The 15,630-nt window shown below is 30.5% G+C and overlaps 1 protein-coding gene across 29 annotated transcripts in view; it reads right to left on the bottom strand.

The window, feature by feature from the left end:
• The window catches only part of trol (terribly reduced optic lobes), a 1,284,884-nt gene that overhangs the window by 159,719 nt on the left and 1,109,535 nt on the right, over positions 1-15,630 (bottom strand). For 28 of the 29 annotated variants that reach the window (XM_081736787.1, XM_081736791.1, XM_081736768.1 and 25 more), the window contains 4 exons: positions 10,543-10,676; positions 8,604-8,697; positions 1,266-1,403; positions 71-202 (listed from right to left, as the gene is read on the bottom strand). In XM_081736787.1, the coding sequence (XP_081592913.1) occupies positions 71-202; positions 1,266-1,403; positions 8,604-8,697; positions 10,543-10,676 (498 nt within the window). The remainder of the gene's footprint in view (positions 1-70; positions 203-1,265; positions 1,404-8,603; positions 8,698-10,542; positions 10,677-15,630) is intronic. The other variant, XM_081736769.1, reaches the window with a different exon arrangement.

Here is a 15,630-nt window from a genome sequence, read left to right as displayed (position 1 = left end):
CCTACTTTTCAACGTTTATTTAAAATTCCATCATAAGTGTTTTTGAATTTGTCTCGTAATTTCTACTCACCAGGTGGATTTGTTGCACAATTTCTTTCATCTGAGTTGTCTCCACAATCATCGTCTGAATCGCATCTCCACGTTTTCATAACACATTTTTTGTTGTCGCATTGGAATTCATTTGGTTCACAGCCAAGAGGATCTGAACAAAATAGAAAAGAAAATAGATAAAAATATAAATTTCTACGAACTACCTTCAATAAATAAATAAATAAATAAATAAAATGATTACTACAAGTCTTAAATAATTCTCCAGTCTTCTGAAATAACGTTGAGAAATATTCAGGTACTTACTCTTTGATTTTGTTTTAAAGCCATGATTTTCTTAAATATTAAGTCTGAAATAAAAAACTAAACACATTATTCTATTGAGGAAAAATACTTCAGTAATACGGCGCTAATCTTCGATACCAGGTCATGTGAGTTTTTTATTTATTTATTTTTATTTAACAATCATCAGATACAGTTCAGAGGTCATTTTATATTGGATATCTAACAACAACAACAATGGAAAGGATTTGGGAAGGTATCGGCCAGGGCCTCTTTAGTAGATACCATACCGGCATTTGCCTGGTAGAACTGAGAAAAACCCTGGAAAAACTCAGTCAGGATGGTCGGCCGCAGGAATCGAACTCACGTTCTCCTGAAGCCAACGCTCTACCACTTGAGCTACTTCGCTCGGTAAACTTCTTGATGGATAACAATCTAAGTGTTTTCCTGAGATTCTATCATTTCGTCATTCCTTTTTCATTTCATATAAATTCCTTTAACATTAGCATTTAAATTTATTTCCTATTGCCTTAAACGATATTAAATAACTGCGAATGTTAGGACTAGGAAACAATTTAATATAATTCCATATTTAATTCTATTATTTATTAATTATTATTCTTCTAAAAGCAAGGAAGTTTAATGAAATATTACCATTCACTTGAAAAAAAAAAGAAAAAAAATAGTTAATTTATTTTCCTGAAAACAACATTGTACGTGTAAGTTATGCCAGCTGATTTAATTAATCAACAAGAATCGCGTTTACTCTGCATGGTTCCTTTGCAAAATTTAATATATGCTCGTAAAGTTTGCTTTTGTATTTCACTTGATGAAATTCATTGGTCATCAAATGAAAATTAGTGTTTATATCTAAATCTAAGTGCCAGACATTCTGTTTAAACAAAGTGTTAGTATCAAATGATAATTTGACTTACTGCAACGCATTTCATCAGATCCATCGGCACAGTCGAAATCTCCATCACAAACTGCTTGTTTGGGTATACAGTCTCCATTAGAGCATGTTGCTTCGTTGATTCCGCAAGCTGTTGGTGGTCGAGTAGCTGGCGGTTCATCTGTGAGAACCAAATTAAAAGTTTACACAACGATTATATTAAGTACAATACCACTAACAAACGTATAAGGTAAGTTTCTAGTGTATAAACTAACTTTTAACTTTTCACATAGTATTTATTTTATACTATTTTCAGCTGAAATTACATTAGTTCTACCATCGGCTTTACCAGAGCGTTGTGTTATATAACAGCAAATGGTGCTAACTTTCTACCAAGAATTTTGAATACATTACAAAAGTATAAAACAATTTGTCAAGAATTAAAAGTATAAAACAATTTGTCAAGAATTCTTCTTCTCTAACTCGTTTAAGAGATAATTATTTATCGAGGTGCAGATAAATATCCTATTCCTAAGTCGCTTATATCCAGTGGTTGTCTATTGCACTCATTTAAACAACTCACTAGATTCAAGTAGAGTTGTCTTACGTTAAGAATTCTGATTGATTGGTCAACAATTTTATGCAATTTGCCAGGAATCATGATAATACCGTATTTATCAAAAAACATGAATAATATGCAAGAATTATGTCACAATTTGTCAATATTATTAATAATTACCAAGAATTATGAACAAATTGAACTAGCTAAATATATTGGATATTATATGTGAATTACTTTTTAAATATATATATAGGGTGTTTCAAAACAACATCGACAACGTGTGGGAGGTGATCCCTGACACCAAGATAAGATGAAAAGTATAGACCAACCTGGATGCACAAATGCTTCCTTTTGGAGTTATAGGCTTCCGAAAACATGAAAAAAGTGAACTTTAAAGGTCCATAGCTTCAATACTATGGGACCTACTGTAGTCAGTCAAGACTTCACTTAGGAGCTAGTATGTGCCCTATTAAAATATCCAAGTTTCAGAATCCTGTGGTACTTCCGCAACAATTTTTATAGAGGTAGTCGGGAAGTACTTTAAATGATATGTCCGTAGCCGAACTCCCTCTATAAAAATTGTTGCGTGAGTACCTTAGTATTCTGAAACACGTACTTTTGCGTAGCGCACATATTAGTTCCTAAGTAAAGTATTGACCTGACTACGGTAAGTCCCCTAGTTTTGGAGCTATGTACACTGATGTCCAAAATTATTGTCGCATATCTATAACTGTCTTCTTGTAAGAATATAATTTGATGATGATTTTGCAGGATACTTTTAATACTGATACTATGTGTACAATCGGGAAATGTATATTTGTGGTAAATTTCATAGGAAAAGAATTATAAATACGAAAATTAGAATGAGTACAACAAAATGTTGCTAAATGGACGAGCAAGTTTTATTTTCGTTTTATTGTTCTTATTTACTGCTCTTTTGACATGAAATTTGCCACATACATGTCTTTGCCGATTATACACATACTAACGTTATAAGAAATACAAGGCGAATTCGTTCAAATTATATTCCTATAACAACACATATATATATACATGCGACAATAATTTTGGACATGATTGTACCTTTAAAGTTCATTTTTTTATGTTTTCGGCCGCCTATAACTCCGAAAGGAAGCATTCATGCATCCAGGTTGGTTTATATTTTTCGTCAATATTTAGGCTTTTAGAATAAACTCGTGTACTTTTAAACTGTTTTAAAATATATTATTTAATTTACAAAAAATCATACTTACCAAATATATTAATATCAAAAGTGTGTAAGCATTGGAAAAGAACATGAATTATTAATGTATTCTAAGAAAAGTTTAATATTACTAATGTTAGCAAATGAATGAAGATTCTTTCGGTGATGAAGTTTAAACAAACGACTTTTATGCTTTCTATGTTTTTCTTTTCTTACTAGGTACTCTAATTCTATACGCTAATTACCACATAAAAACAAACAAACATGCTTTCTGATCATGCATCATGAATATTCACTTATTGTTTGACTGAAATAGTACGTATAAAAGTGCAAATAAACTGTTGGATGTAAGACAGAACTCTGTGCAATGCTTTGTCATGCTGATAATAACGCATACGAAACGAAATTTCCGTTGATTAATACAAGTTTTATTTTTAAATAAACATTAAATTCTTTTAATATTTTTTAAGAGGGGGAAAGGGAAGTTTTAAAATTAAGTTTGAGCAAACTTAAAAAAAAAAAAAGAAAAATCTTTGACGAAAGTTAATTCTCCTCATCCTATTCTTTTTATGTAAATTTTATAGAAATTCTTTGTATGGAAATCTGACAAAAATACTCTTGCTTATAAATCTGGGTTTACTCGTTTGGCGTTTATAAGTTACTTTTGTAAATGTTTAGATATATTCTATCTATATCTATAAATTGATACGATGAACTTTCAAGAAAGTTTCATTATTGCAGTAAATACAGAAAGGTTAATACATCGTAATCCAGGGTGTCTACTAAAATTCCAAAATGAAATTTCGTTGATTTTTTCGTGACCTTTTCTTTATATATATATATATAAAAAAAACCGTAACATTCAAAAACTAGTACCAGTACCTATATTCTTTAGCACTTATCTTTATCTTATCTCTAATTTCAAAGGTTGTTCCCTGGAGCGATAAATACTTGGTGTCTTCTTACAGTTGAATAAACTAGCTAGATGCGTAGGTAGTTTTGGCGATGCGATGCGATTCGTATCGCCTCTGCTCAATGATGCTAACTGAAGGACAATCTCAAGGGCGAATTTAGGTGCGAATTAGACCAAACTTTCATGTATGCGATAGAAGCGTGCTTTGCTTCCGATTTGGTAGCAACTCAAGCCGACCATAGGCATTTTTGGAGGTGAATTTTGAGGTTTTGTAGAACAAAATTTTTCAGTCTACTTATATTTGTACAGATAAAAAAATAAATAATAATAAATAAAAAATAAAAATCGTGACCCAAAAGCTAAATTTTGTGTGATTTTTTCTTGACTTTTATGATCGTTTTCGATTTCGTGACTTTCGTGACCAGTAGACACCATGTAATCATGTACTTCGTAATCAAGTTCCAATATTCACTTTGATAATGAAAACTTACTTGGTAAGGAAGTCAATTTCTGAAACAATTTAAAACTGACAATCACTAAATAAATGAAAGATAGTTGTTTGATCCCAAATCAAAATTCCTCAGGGAAAATCCAGTCTACACGAACAATTTAAAACTACAAGTAACTTTCAAATTATGCAAAGCAAAAAAAGCTATTTAAGTGACAATTATTTACATTACTAATTAGTAATTGTATTATTATTGTGATAATATGTATATGAATAAAATCGTACGAACCAAACATATTTGTGATTCAATAATCGATATATACTGTAACATTTATTTTCCTCCTGAAATAATGTGTCATATTAAAGGTTTTAAAGCTTGCAAACAATAATTTTGTGCAACTGCTGCTGTACAACTTCTCATATGTAACAGTAATTGTCAATTTTTTCCTAAATCGTGAACAAACTAGGCAAACAGAGTTTCCAGACGAAATTTAACACAATATGGTATATGACTGAGTGTTACATGTGCGAATACCTAATAAATAAATAACATTGCGTAATTACAACATTAAACATGCATGGTAAAGTGCAAAAGAGAGACAGAGAGATATATATATAGAGAGAACCCCATACCTGACCCATTCTTGTGTAAGTGAATATGATGCTTGGAAGCATGGTGACGATACGCTGTGTACATGATTTTATTTGGATTCCATAATTTGGCAGTGTTCCTAGCTGCTTGTAAAAAAGTTCATTCTGGCAGTGTTACACAGACATACCAATTATATTATGTGAGAGTACAGGCATGAACAAAATTTCACATTCTTTCCAGGGATGTTTTTTATTATTATTGATAACTTAATGTTTATCCATAAATTTGGTGTTTTATTTTTATTTGGTGTATTATTTTTAGTTCTTTTAGCTTAAAAAAAGTATATAAGAGCATATCTACCAACTATCATATATGCAGCAACTGATGATGTGTTTTCGTCCTTCATTAATTTTAGACAATCTTTATTATAAGTATACACTGCATTTACTTAACATTTAACCGCTCGTTATTAAGTTTAGAAAATCTTTATTATAAGTACACACTACATTTACTTAACGTTTAACCTTCTTTATTGATTTTGAAAAATCTTTAATATAAGTACGTATTGCATTTACTTAACATTTAACCGCCCGTTATTGATTTTAGGAAATATTTATTATAAGTACACACTACATTTACTTAACGTTTAACCGTTCTTTATTGATTTTGAGAAATGTTTTTTATAAGTACACACTGCATTTACTTAACGTTTAACCGTCATTTATTGATTTAAGGAATTATTTATTATAAAAGAACACTGCATTTACTTAACGTTTAACCGTCCTTTATTAATTTAAGGAATTATTTATTATAAAAGAAAACTGCATTTACTTAACGTTTAATCGTCCTTTATTGATTTAAGGAATTATTTATTATAAAAGAACATTGCATTTACTTAACGTTTAACTGTCCTTTATTGATTTTAGGAATTATTTATTATAAAAGAACATTGCATTTACTTAACGTTTAACTGTCCTTTATTGATTTTAGGAATTATTTATTATAAAAGAACATTGCATTTACTTAACGTTTAACTGTCCTTCATTGATTTTAGGAAATACTTATTATAAGTACGCACTGCATTCACTTAACATTTAACCGTTCTTTACTGATTTTGGGAAATATTTATTATAAGAAAGCACTGCATTCACTTAACGTTTAACTGCTGTTTATTGATCTTAGAAAATATTTATTATAAGTACACGCTGCATTTAATGTTTAAAAGTAATGTTTCAGTAATTAAAGAAACGTTGGAAAACCCATTGAGAGATAAATATATAGTTATTAATGATTTAAATAAAACAAAACATTTCATTTCTTTTCTGTTTATGATGGTCTATGGTTCACAGCTTACGGAGCGCTACAGGAAAGGTATTCTAGAAAGACCGTGATATTTGTCCACGACTGTTCAACACGACGAGACAAAGGTGCATAGTGCTAATAATCATGCAAATGCTTACAAGAATGAACACTACATGCAAGAAACATTTGGTGTAAGTGCAGTAACTGAGGAAGAATAATTGAAAATGCTGTATTGCATGTAACTTTACAAACTTCCTTAATAAAGGTAACTCTTAATCTCGATGTACTAATAGTAATAAGAAAATGTTAAAATAGCTTCAAAATTTAGAGAGTTCACCAGATGTTAGAGTAACAGACAAAATCACATTATTATTATGATGATTATATAAGAAGTGATATATACAAGTAGTTCAAAGATTAACTAACACAAACTAATCTGTTTGAAAATCAATGTGCTGTACTACATAAATCACGGGCCTCGTGACAACTTTGAAGAAGAAAAAAATATTACTTTAAATTTTGTGTTCAATGTTACAATATATCGTCTTGTTCTTACCTTCTGAGTAAATTCTACTGTTTACGGCTTATAGATACGATAATAATAATAATAATAATAATAATAATAATAATAATAATAATAATAATAATAATAATAATAATAATAATAATAATAATAATAATAATAAATCTTCTTACTCTGAGAAAGGCACTATTACGTTGCCGAAACGTAACATAAATTGTATTTTTGTCATTGTACAGGGTATGTACCTTAAAATACCCATGAAGTTATATTTTAGCATATAATGTAGATGTAGATGTGTGCTATGCGTACGTACAGTGCAAGCAGAAATACAGAAGTAAAACACGAAAACTCTAGAACTTGTGAAGAACATCAGCATCACTATTATGTCTAACTCATCCGAGAATTCTTGTGCATATTCCGTTACAGGCGTAAAAGATATGTCTCAATGTCAATGATGGTGATAGTATTAGTTGCATTTTCATGTAATGCAAACTTTGATACATTTAGATGCAAACTTTGATGTTGAACTTCCCTAAATTCATTAACGAAGTTGGTCATCGATTAGCGATCAAAACTGGTGACCCCCGAGCTACTGCATTCCTCTTCCAACGTATCAGTATTGCCAACCAGCGCGGGAACGTGTCATCGATCTTAGGCACATTACCTTCTGGTAAAGAACTGGACGAGATTTTTCTTCTATAACCCACAATAAGATAGAAGTACAGACATCATAAAAGGCTGACAAACACTTTGACGATGTTCCGAAAAATGTATTGAATCCAGGAAAGAATTTTTTTATTTACTGGCGAAATATAAATTTGTTTGTTATTTTTTAAAAAAAAAGAAAAAAAGAAAAGAAAAGAAACATAACTACTCAATGATCTTAACTATATATAACTATAGAACTGTATCTTTAGTAAACATGTGATATAAACTAATATTTCAAAATTAATACTGAATTACTCCATTATTTTACATGTCAGACAGCAACCCCATAAACTGTTGTTAATGGATGTAGAGATTCTGAATCTTAACTTCCAGACATTTTACTTACGAATTCTAAGCAATAAGAAATAAATTCATCATGAATAAACTGAACTGAAAGTCTCAAGGAATAATCTAGGTCGTGGTATGGACGTGCAGAAAAATTAAGGAAGAATGCTGATCTAAATTTCTACACGTAAAAAATAACACGAGTAAAAAAGGGCTACGAGTAAAACGAACGAACACACGAAAGAACGAAATATAAAAAGATTCAAAAGAAAGGGAAATAATGAAAAAGTCCAGGTGAAGAGCGGTATAGTGAAAGAAATCGCTGAAGAAGTCCTCGTATAATCCAGACCAGGCAAGACGAATTGGAATTTATGTCGATAATGATAAATAAAGATTAAAAAGTCGAAATATAACTTTCTCCACGATGGTAAACTTGATTAAAAGCAATGAGTTTACGTTAATATTAGAAGAAGACGTGAAACTAACATATATTTCTGTCATATGTACCATATAATATGTATGATAATCAAATTTCGCCATGATAGAACTAGAAAGAGAATTTAAGAACATGATATTCAATAAAACAACCGAAACACAGAGGGAATACGTAGTAGTAAACCACATTACTATAATAATGTTTATCATAATTGTAAAGTAATAAATCTTAATGTGAAATTCATGATTGTAGTTAGTTACTATTAGTAAATAAAATTCATTGCATTTTAGAACAAAGAACGAATGTGGGAAGAATATAATGAGTGTAAATATATTACGATATTAGAAACTTTTAACTACCTTATAGAAAAGATATCTGTATTAGAAGGTACAAAGAAAAAGTACTTACAGGGTTCAACTCTCAAGTAAACTGATACTCTAGATCCAGGAACTGATGCAGGGTATCCAACTGCTTCACATACGTATGTTCCAGTATGTTCGAGCTATTATTATAGGAGGAAAAATCATAATCATAAATTATTTTTAAAAATAGTTGTTTTTATCTCCAAGCAAAACAAATTATCATGTTATCTAAAAAGAACTGAGACTTTGGAGGCCAAGATTGAGAAGACATTTATTGTAATTTGGAAATACCATTATGAAATCACATATGTATTATTATTTTGGTCGATGACCTTGTGCCATTTCTCCGACAACACCATAATCCCGTAGCTATAGAGCTTTTAAGGTTTTATCACCAAAAATTTGTGACACGTGTTTTTTTTTTTTTTTTTTTTTTCAGCAAAGTTTTCCCAATATCTAACGGGTTGTTAAGATGTATGCGGTCTGGAGTTGTCAGTGTGGTATGACGGTACAGATCCGAGTCTATCGGTCTGCCCGGTGGCGGCAGCCTAATGATGCGCGATGTCCTCCCAATCCCACCAAATGCACAGCATAACCTTCCTGGATATCAGTTTGAGTTTCGCCTCGCTTTGACCATACTGTAGAGCTTCTTCTCGCTTCAATCACGATTTTTTTCACGCTCAAAAATAGCTCGTCCGGTAGAGATTCGCAGACAGAAATTCAATCGAGTAAATGTTTTTGAGTCATTACGTGGCACCCAAATATCGAGTTTCTTGTAGCCAGCTTTCTCTAAATGGTTTAACGCTGTTTGGTGATGAATGTTTAGGTCTTTGGGGATATCATGACTGCTTACATGCCAATCTTGCTTGACTTTTGCCAGAATGTCATCCACTTTTGCTGTGATTGGTTGCCCACTGCAAAGGACATCGAAATTTCCAGAACGAAAGCGACTGAACCATCATTTGGTTGTTATTTTTGATAACATATTTTGCCCATACACAGCACAAATTCCTTCACGGGTTTGCACAGGATTTGCACCTTCATTAAGATAAAACTTAAAATGTGGGCAGTTGTGCAGTTGTGTGTAAAGTTCACTGAGCTTCACAGTGCCATGCCTCTAATTAGAAGAATTCTAACATTTTTTTTTTTTTGCACAACTACTAGCTTAAAATTTTAGCTGTCAAATGACGTTAGCTCTAACCCGCTGCATCTCGTGTACTCTGAGATTTGGGATACTAACATCATCTCATGAAAAAACTATATTTTTTAGACTACTCCATATAAACTGATTATGTAGAATAATCCCAAACTATACTAAAGAAATTATCAAATCATGCATAAAATATATTTACAAACATAGTAACTACGAAACCTAACTCGTTCTTTTAAAAAGAAGTTATGACTCACCAATTTCTTTCATGACTTAGATTAGAATATTAAAATACAGTATAATCTTTCCTCACACATTTTTTTTTTTTTTTTTTTTTTTTGAATTATGTACGACCATTTCTTATCTTTCATGTTCCTTACGAACAGTTAATTCTGAGATGATGTTTATATTACCATTACGTTTATTAGATCTCGTCTAAATTTTCTTTAATGCAATATAAATTCTCATCTCATGTTTGTATTCGTTTTGCAGAAGTTATAAAATAAAGTTGAATCCATCTTCTATCTTCTGAGGAACAATCTATTATTAAGGTAAAGAACTGAAATAAAATGTATATTCTTAAAAGACTATTTGAGCTTCAATCAATCATTTTTACGAAATTTTTGACATGGTGTATTAATATTACAATTACAAAGAATTAAAATGTTCTGCCTGAGGAAAACACACGTACCTACTTTTATTTAACGATCATACATTCACATAATCTTTATTTTTGTAGAAAACACATTCATTCTTAATAGAAATAAATTATATGTTCAATTTTGAAGTAAATATACTCAATCAAAAATTTTTGTCATCAAAATAGAAAACGCACCTGAATGTTTGGCATCTCTAATCTACCATTGATATCTCTTGAACCTGGTGGTAAGGGCAAACCGTTTCCTCTACTCCAAGTAACAGGCACTCGTTCTGGTCCTTCATCTCTACACTGGAAAACTACTTCACGACCTATTAACATATATATTTCATATTAAAATCTGAACACAAAATAATAATATATTTAAATAAATAAAAAATAAATGAAAATGCTTTTCGCATAGTTATGAAGTTCAAGATAATTATGCTCAAACTGGTCAAAGTATTAGGCTTACATGGTTTCAGGTTCGATACTCCAACAACGGCACACTAAGTGAAGTGTGCTTCTATTATACTAGAAGTTCCGTTTTCAGAGCTTGATTGCTGAAGAGTATGAAGAAAAAAAAAAAAAAAAAAAGAAAAGAAAAAAACTGAAAACACACTGAAATTACAAAAGCAAATACTTATTCTTTTTGATACATTGGATGTCAAACCGGTGTCTTTAAAATCGTGTTACTTGTAAATTTTGACAAATACTGATTTTGTTTTCATGAAGTTCTTCCTAATTTTCTGTTCAAAATTTAAGTGTCTGTGTTGCTGACATTAAATTCAGCTTAACGTACTTCTGAATAAGGATATGCGATATAGTTAAACTTGGCTATATTTCCAGTTAAATATTTAACAAAATTTTCAATTCTACGAAATACTGTCGAAACTTGGACAAATATAAATTCAGAAACTGTAACGAGAAAATTTTATCGAAATTTTAAGATATCTACGAATTTTAGTCCCAAATTAAACTTCACGAAGATTTTTTTTAAACAATGATTTTTAAGACAAGAAATATTTTTTTATAATTGAAAGCTTAAAATAAAAGTACTACAACAAAATTTCTGTTGCATTTCATATAAATACAAACGTGAATAAATTATGCTAAATTTTAAATGTGTTTTTCTTTCCCTACTTCAAACAAATTGGTAAACATATTTCGTCTATTTAAGCGTTTAAAAACATTAAACGAGCACTATACCAAGTAAGAGAGTTACTGAAATTATATCAAGTCAATATTTTTTATTTTATGTATAATTCACTGTTAGGCCAATTAATAAAGAATTAATAAAATCACGTACCTTTGCATATTAGTGTTTTATTTTATCGTCGATCATGCCGATGTCATAATGACATTTTCCAGATGTGCACCTTGAATTGCTAGCTAAGTTGTTGAAAGCTTACATTTTTTTTTTTTTAATCTTATATCTTCCTCTTTCAACTGACAGCGGGGGGTGGTGACCCAGTGGTACCACCTCGTTTACTTCTGGAGCGTCGGGACCCTGGTTCGATCCCCACCCAAGTAAGTTTGCGGTGGACAACATCGTGTTCGTGGATTTTCTCGGGGTAGCCCCACTTTCTTATTCCATCAATTCATTCACCATCATTCACTTGCTTTAATTATCGTCTCCCTTAGCATAAAGGGAATAATCGTGGGACGTTAAACTGAAAGATTTCATTTCATTTCTTTCAATTGGCATACTAATTTTTAACAACACTTCACAAATATAAGCAGAGTCTTCGAATGCTCTATTTGTGTAATAGTCAATAATATGTGGAAGAGTGTAATAGTGAATAATCTGTGAAGAATGTGGAAGAACTAAATAGTGAATAACCTGTGGAGAATGTGGTATAGCAAATAGTCTGTGAAGAGTGTGAGACTACTGTCAATAGTCTATGATGGGCACGAGAATGGCCGGCTTTGGCATGAGCCAAGAGTTCGTGTGAGCAAGAATGAAGTTGGAGTATGCAAGTGGGCTTATTAGAAGTACTGTGAAGAATATTATTTAGTAGCATGGGGGTAAAAATTAGTAAAGTACTTTTGAAGTTTATGTGCATGTACCCGTGTCCGTAAATAAAGAGTACCTTAGTTTGGAAGTTGTTATTTTTAATAGTAAAAGTAATAGCTGTATAGCAATATGTATTTATGAATTATTAAAAAAGTAGCATTTCAGTTGAAAGAAGACACAAGATCAAAAATGTAAAGTGTCAGTCGTTGATTAAAGTACGCTAACGTACGTGATTGTAATAATTCTATGTTAATTTATATTAAACTACTTTTTGATTGATAAATAAGAAAATCATCCATGTGCTTTTCTTGCTTTTAGGAGTTTCTTACTTTAGTGTACAATTTTCCACTGGCAGGAAAATTATAATGCTCGCTTTCGAGTCTAAAGAAGTTTTAAACACATTAAACTTAACGTCTGAGTGAAACAAATGCTGCTATAAGTAAGGAGAGTAAACTAACTACAAATTGAATTAGTATAGTTTACCTCTGAGAATCATTATTTTAAGTTCTGATTTTGAACACATACATGTCAACATGATTAACTATTTTCTGTTTCTATTTAACAATTTCATTATCAATATTATTTTCTTTATCCTTTTTCTAATTTTTCATTATTATTATGATTATAAACCCTTCCAGAAAGGTAAAATTTCAATATTTTGATATACGATATCTCTGAAAATATGCAAAATTAATAAGAAATTCTCTTTGAATTGTAAGTGAATATGTAATGACGACATAACAGTAAATTTCACGCCACAGCACATATTAAGAGTAGATATACTAAAAGTAATACAAAATTATCATTTTCCCCCTTGTTTTTTAAAAGTGAAAGAAGATAATGAAATGCAACTTACCACAATCATAGATAATGTTATCCTACAACAGAAAATATGAACCCGAACAATTTTCAGTGTTATTTAAAAAGTAGTAGTAATAATGTTATTTAAAAAGAGTCCACAGGATACCAAAATAACATGATACGTAATCAAATGCAGTTAAGTTCGTTGCTGTAGTCGCTGCCTTAACTTGGAGTTTGGGGAAAATGTTATTCTAGCAACAGTAATTTCTATGGATGGCAACACTTAAAATTCTTCAGGTTTATATTTGCTGTTGTAGAATAACATTAACTATGATTGTGGTAAATTGCATTTCATTATCTCCTTTCACTTATGAAAAACAAGCAAAAGAAAAATGGCAAATTAAGTACTATTTTTAGTATTTCAGATTCTTAAGAAAAAAAATACAATGTAGATAATTTCTTTCATTCATTAAAAGCAGAAGCTATGTTTCTTCCTTTTTTTTAAATAACGTTCTGCAGGTCTTTTTGACTCCTCATTAAATTGTAAAGAAGATAAAATGTATGAACACAAAACAAGCAAAAACGGAAAAATTTAGTAAATCTTACTTGAAGAATTCTGTGCACGAATAACAAAAGTTTCAAAAAACTGACTGTAGAAAGGAAATGAATTTTTTTAAATAACTTTACTGCTATAGTTGTGTTCTGTCCTAATTACTTACAATTAATACAAGTTCACAAAGCACAAACTTAATATATTTTCATATGATCTACTCTTTTCTATTTTAACAAACGCACACAATCATTTGATATTATTAAATTTCAATGTCAAGAGTTCTGAAGCAATTGGACTCTTAGAGTCTTACTTTTTTGAAAAATTACATGAAGTTTACTTGACATATTGTCATCAATTTAGAGCTAGTAAACATACTGTAAATAAAATCAGTTATCATGAAATTAATTAATTCTTAAAAAACTGATAATACTTAATATGTCCCAAGCACATTCCCTATTTTTCCAACCTTATTTTAGGTCATGCTTATTGAAAGCAAATTCCTCCAAATTATGTTACTAAATAAAACTGAAATCTGACTTCTAACCAAAGAAATCTTAAAAGAAAAGAAACCGTCAAAGCTAACAGAAAGGATATGTATCAAATCTTTTACAGAAATAGATAATAAAATTTGCTGCGCCACGTCCTGTGTGGTAGTAACAACAATAAAATTCTTCCAAGGTAAAGTGAGAGAAGAATAAATAAAAATACCTTATAAAGCGTATTGCAATGTAAATAAAGAGCAAAAGGCATATTTATTTTTTGATACCACTGCATTGAAGCGCTCAATAAAAGCGTAAGTTTTACACATGCACCCTTGAATAATTTTATTCAACGTTCTCTTTTTTAATAATATAATACGAATTTTGGCATATCTTTGTAAAAGTGTTCGTTGCCTTATATATAAAAAAAGTACTGATGTGAGATCGGTATTTTAGAATAACGTTTATCTAATTACTTTAAGATTTAGAATATGAGTGTTATCTTGATTTCATAGCCTACTGATGAGTATGAGGCCCTTTTTTCTTGAAATGAACTAGAATTTCGGTTCATAATTTTGCCGTTAGTTTATAATTTTAACGAATATTTTTATGTTCCGTATTTTACAAAAATATAAGTAAATTATTTGATAAGTAATTTTAATTTATACACATCAAAGTTAATTCAAGCAATATTGAATTTATTTACACCATAAGTTTATTTTTATTGCTTCGTAGCCAAAATGATTACTTTTTCCGCTTTCGATTGGAGGATCGGATGTGATTCCCAGTTAGAGCATTTATGCTTTGACTCACATCTCATAAACTTAATGCTTAAAAGCACAATTAAATTTTACAAAGCAAGGAATAGCTAATAAACCTAAAGAAGAAATTAGGAAAATTAATTCATTAAATTCCCGTTTATCTCAAAGTAAAAAGAAAAATATTTCCCCATCTAATCAGTGACTAGAAACCAAGATAGCGTCTATTTAAAAACTTGTAGAAAACTCATTTCTACAATCAAATTTTTCTACATAATCGCAATCTATAATTTACATTTTAATGGTCCGACTGTCATTTTGCTAGTCAGCTATTAACATGATCGAAACAATAATATACACTGGCTGCTTAAAAAGTAGTAGCAACACTGTTGGCACGTGAAAGATGCGGGTCCGATAGCTGCAGGTATTGGTAGGTGATAACGGAAGATTAGACAAGAGTGGTAAGAATTGGGAAGAATTATGTATTATTCAGTCAAATTCTACAGTATTGTAAAGTTCAGACGGATTTTTCAAGTAACCCGACGAGAATTCAAGAGCCATAACAATGTGATTACGATTACGAGGGTAGAACAATGTGCGTAGAGCAAAACTGTAGTGATTCGTAGCCGCTATGCTTAAGACTGCTTTCAGGGATTGTGTGAAGCATCCGCGAAGGAT

The sequence above is a fragment of the Thermobia domestica genome, chromosome 13 (genome assembly GCF_964235325.1).
Source record: "Thermobia domestica chromosome 13, izTheDome1.hap1.1, whole genome shotgun sequence".
NCBI lineage: Eukaryota > Metazoa > Arthropoda > Insecta > Zygentoma > Lepismatidae > Thermobia > Thermobia domestica.
This window is presented reverse-complemented; position numbering and strand designations above follow the sequence as displayed.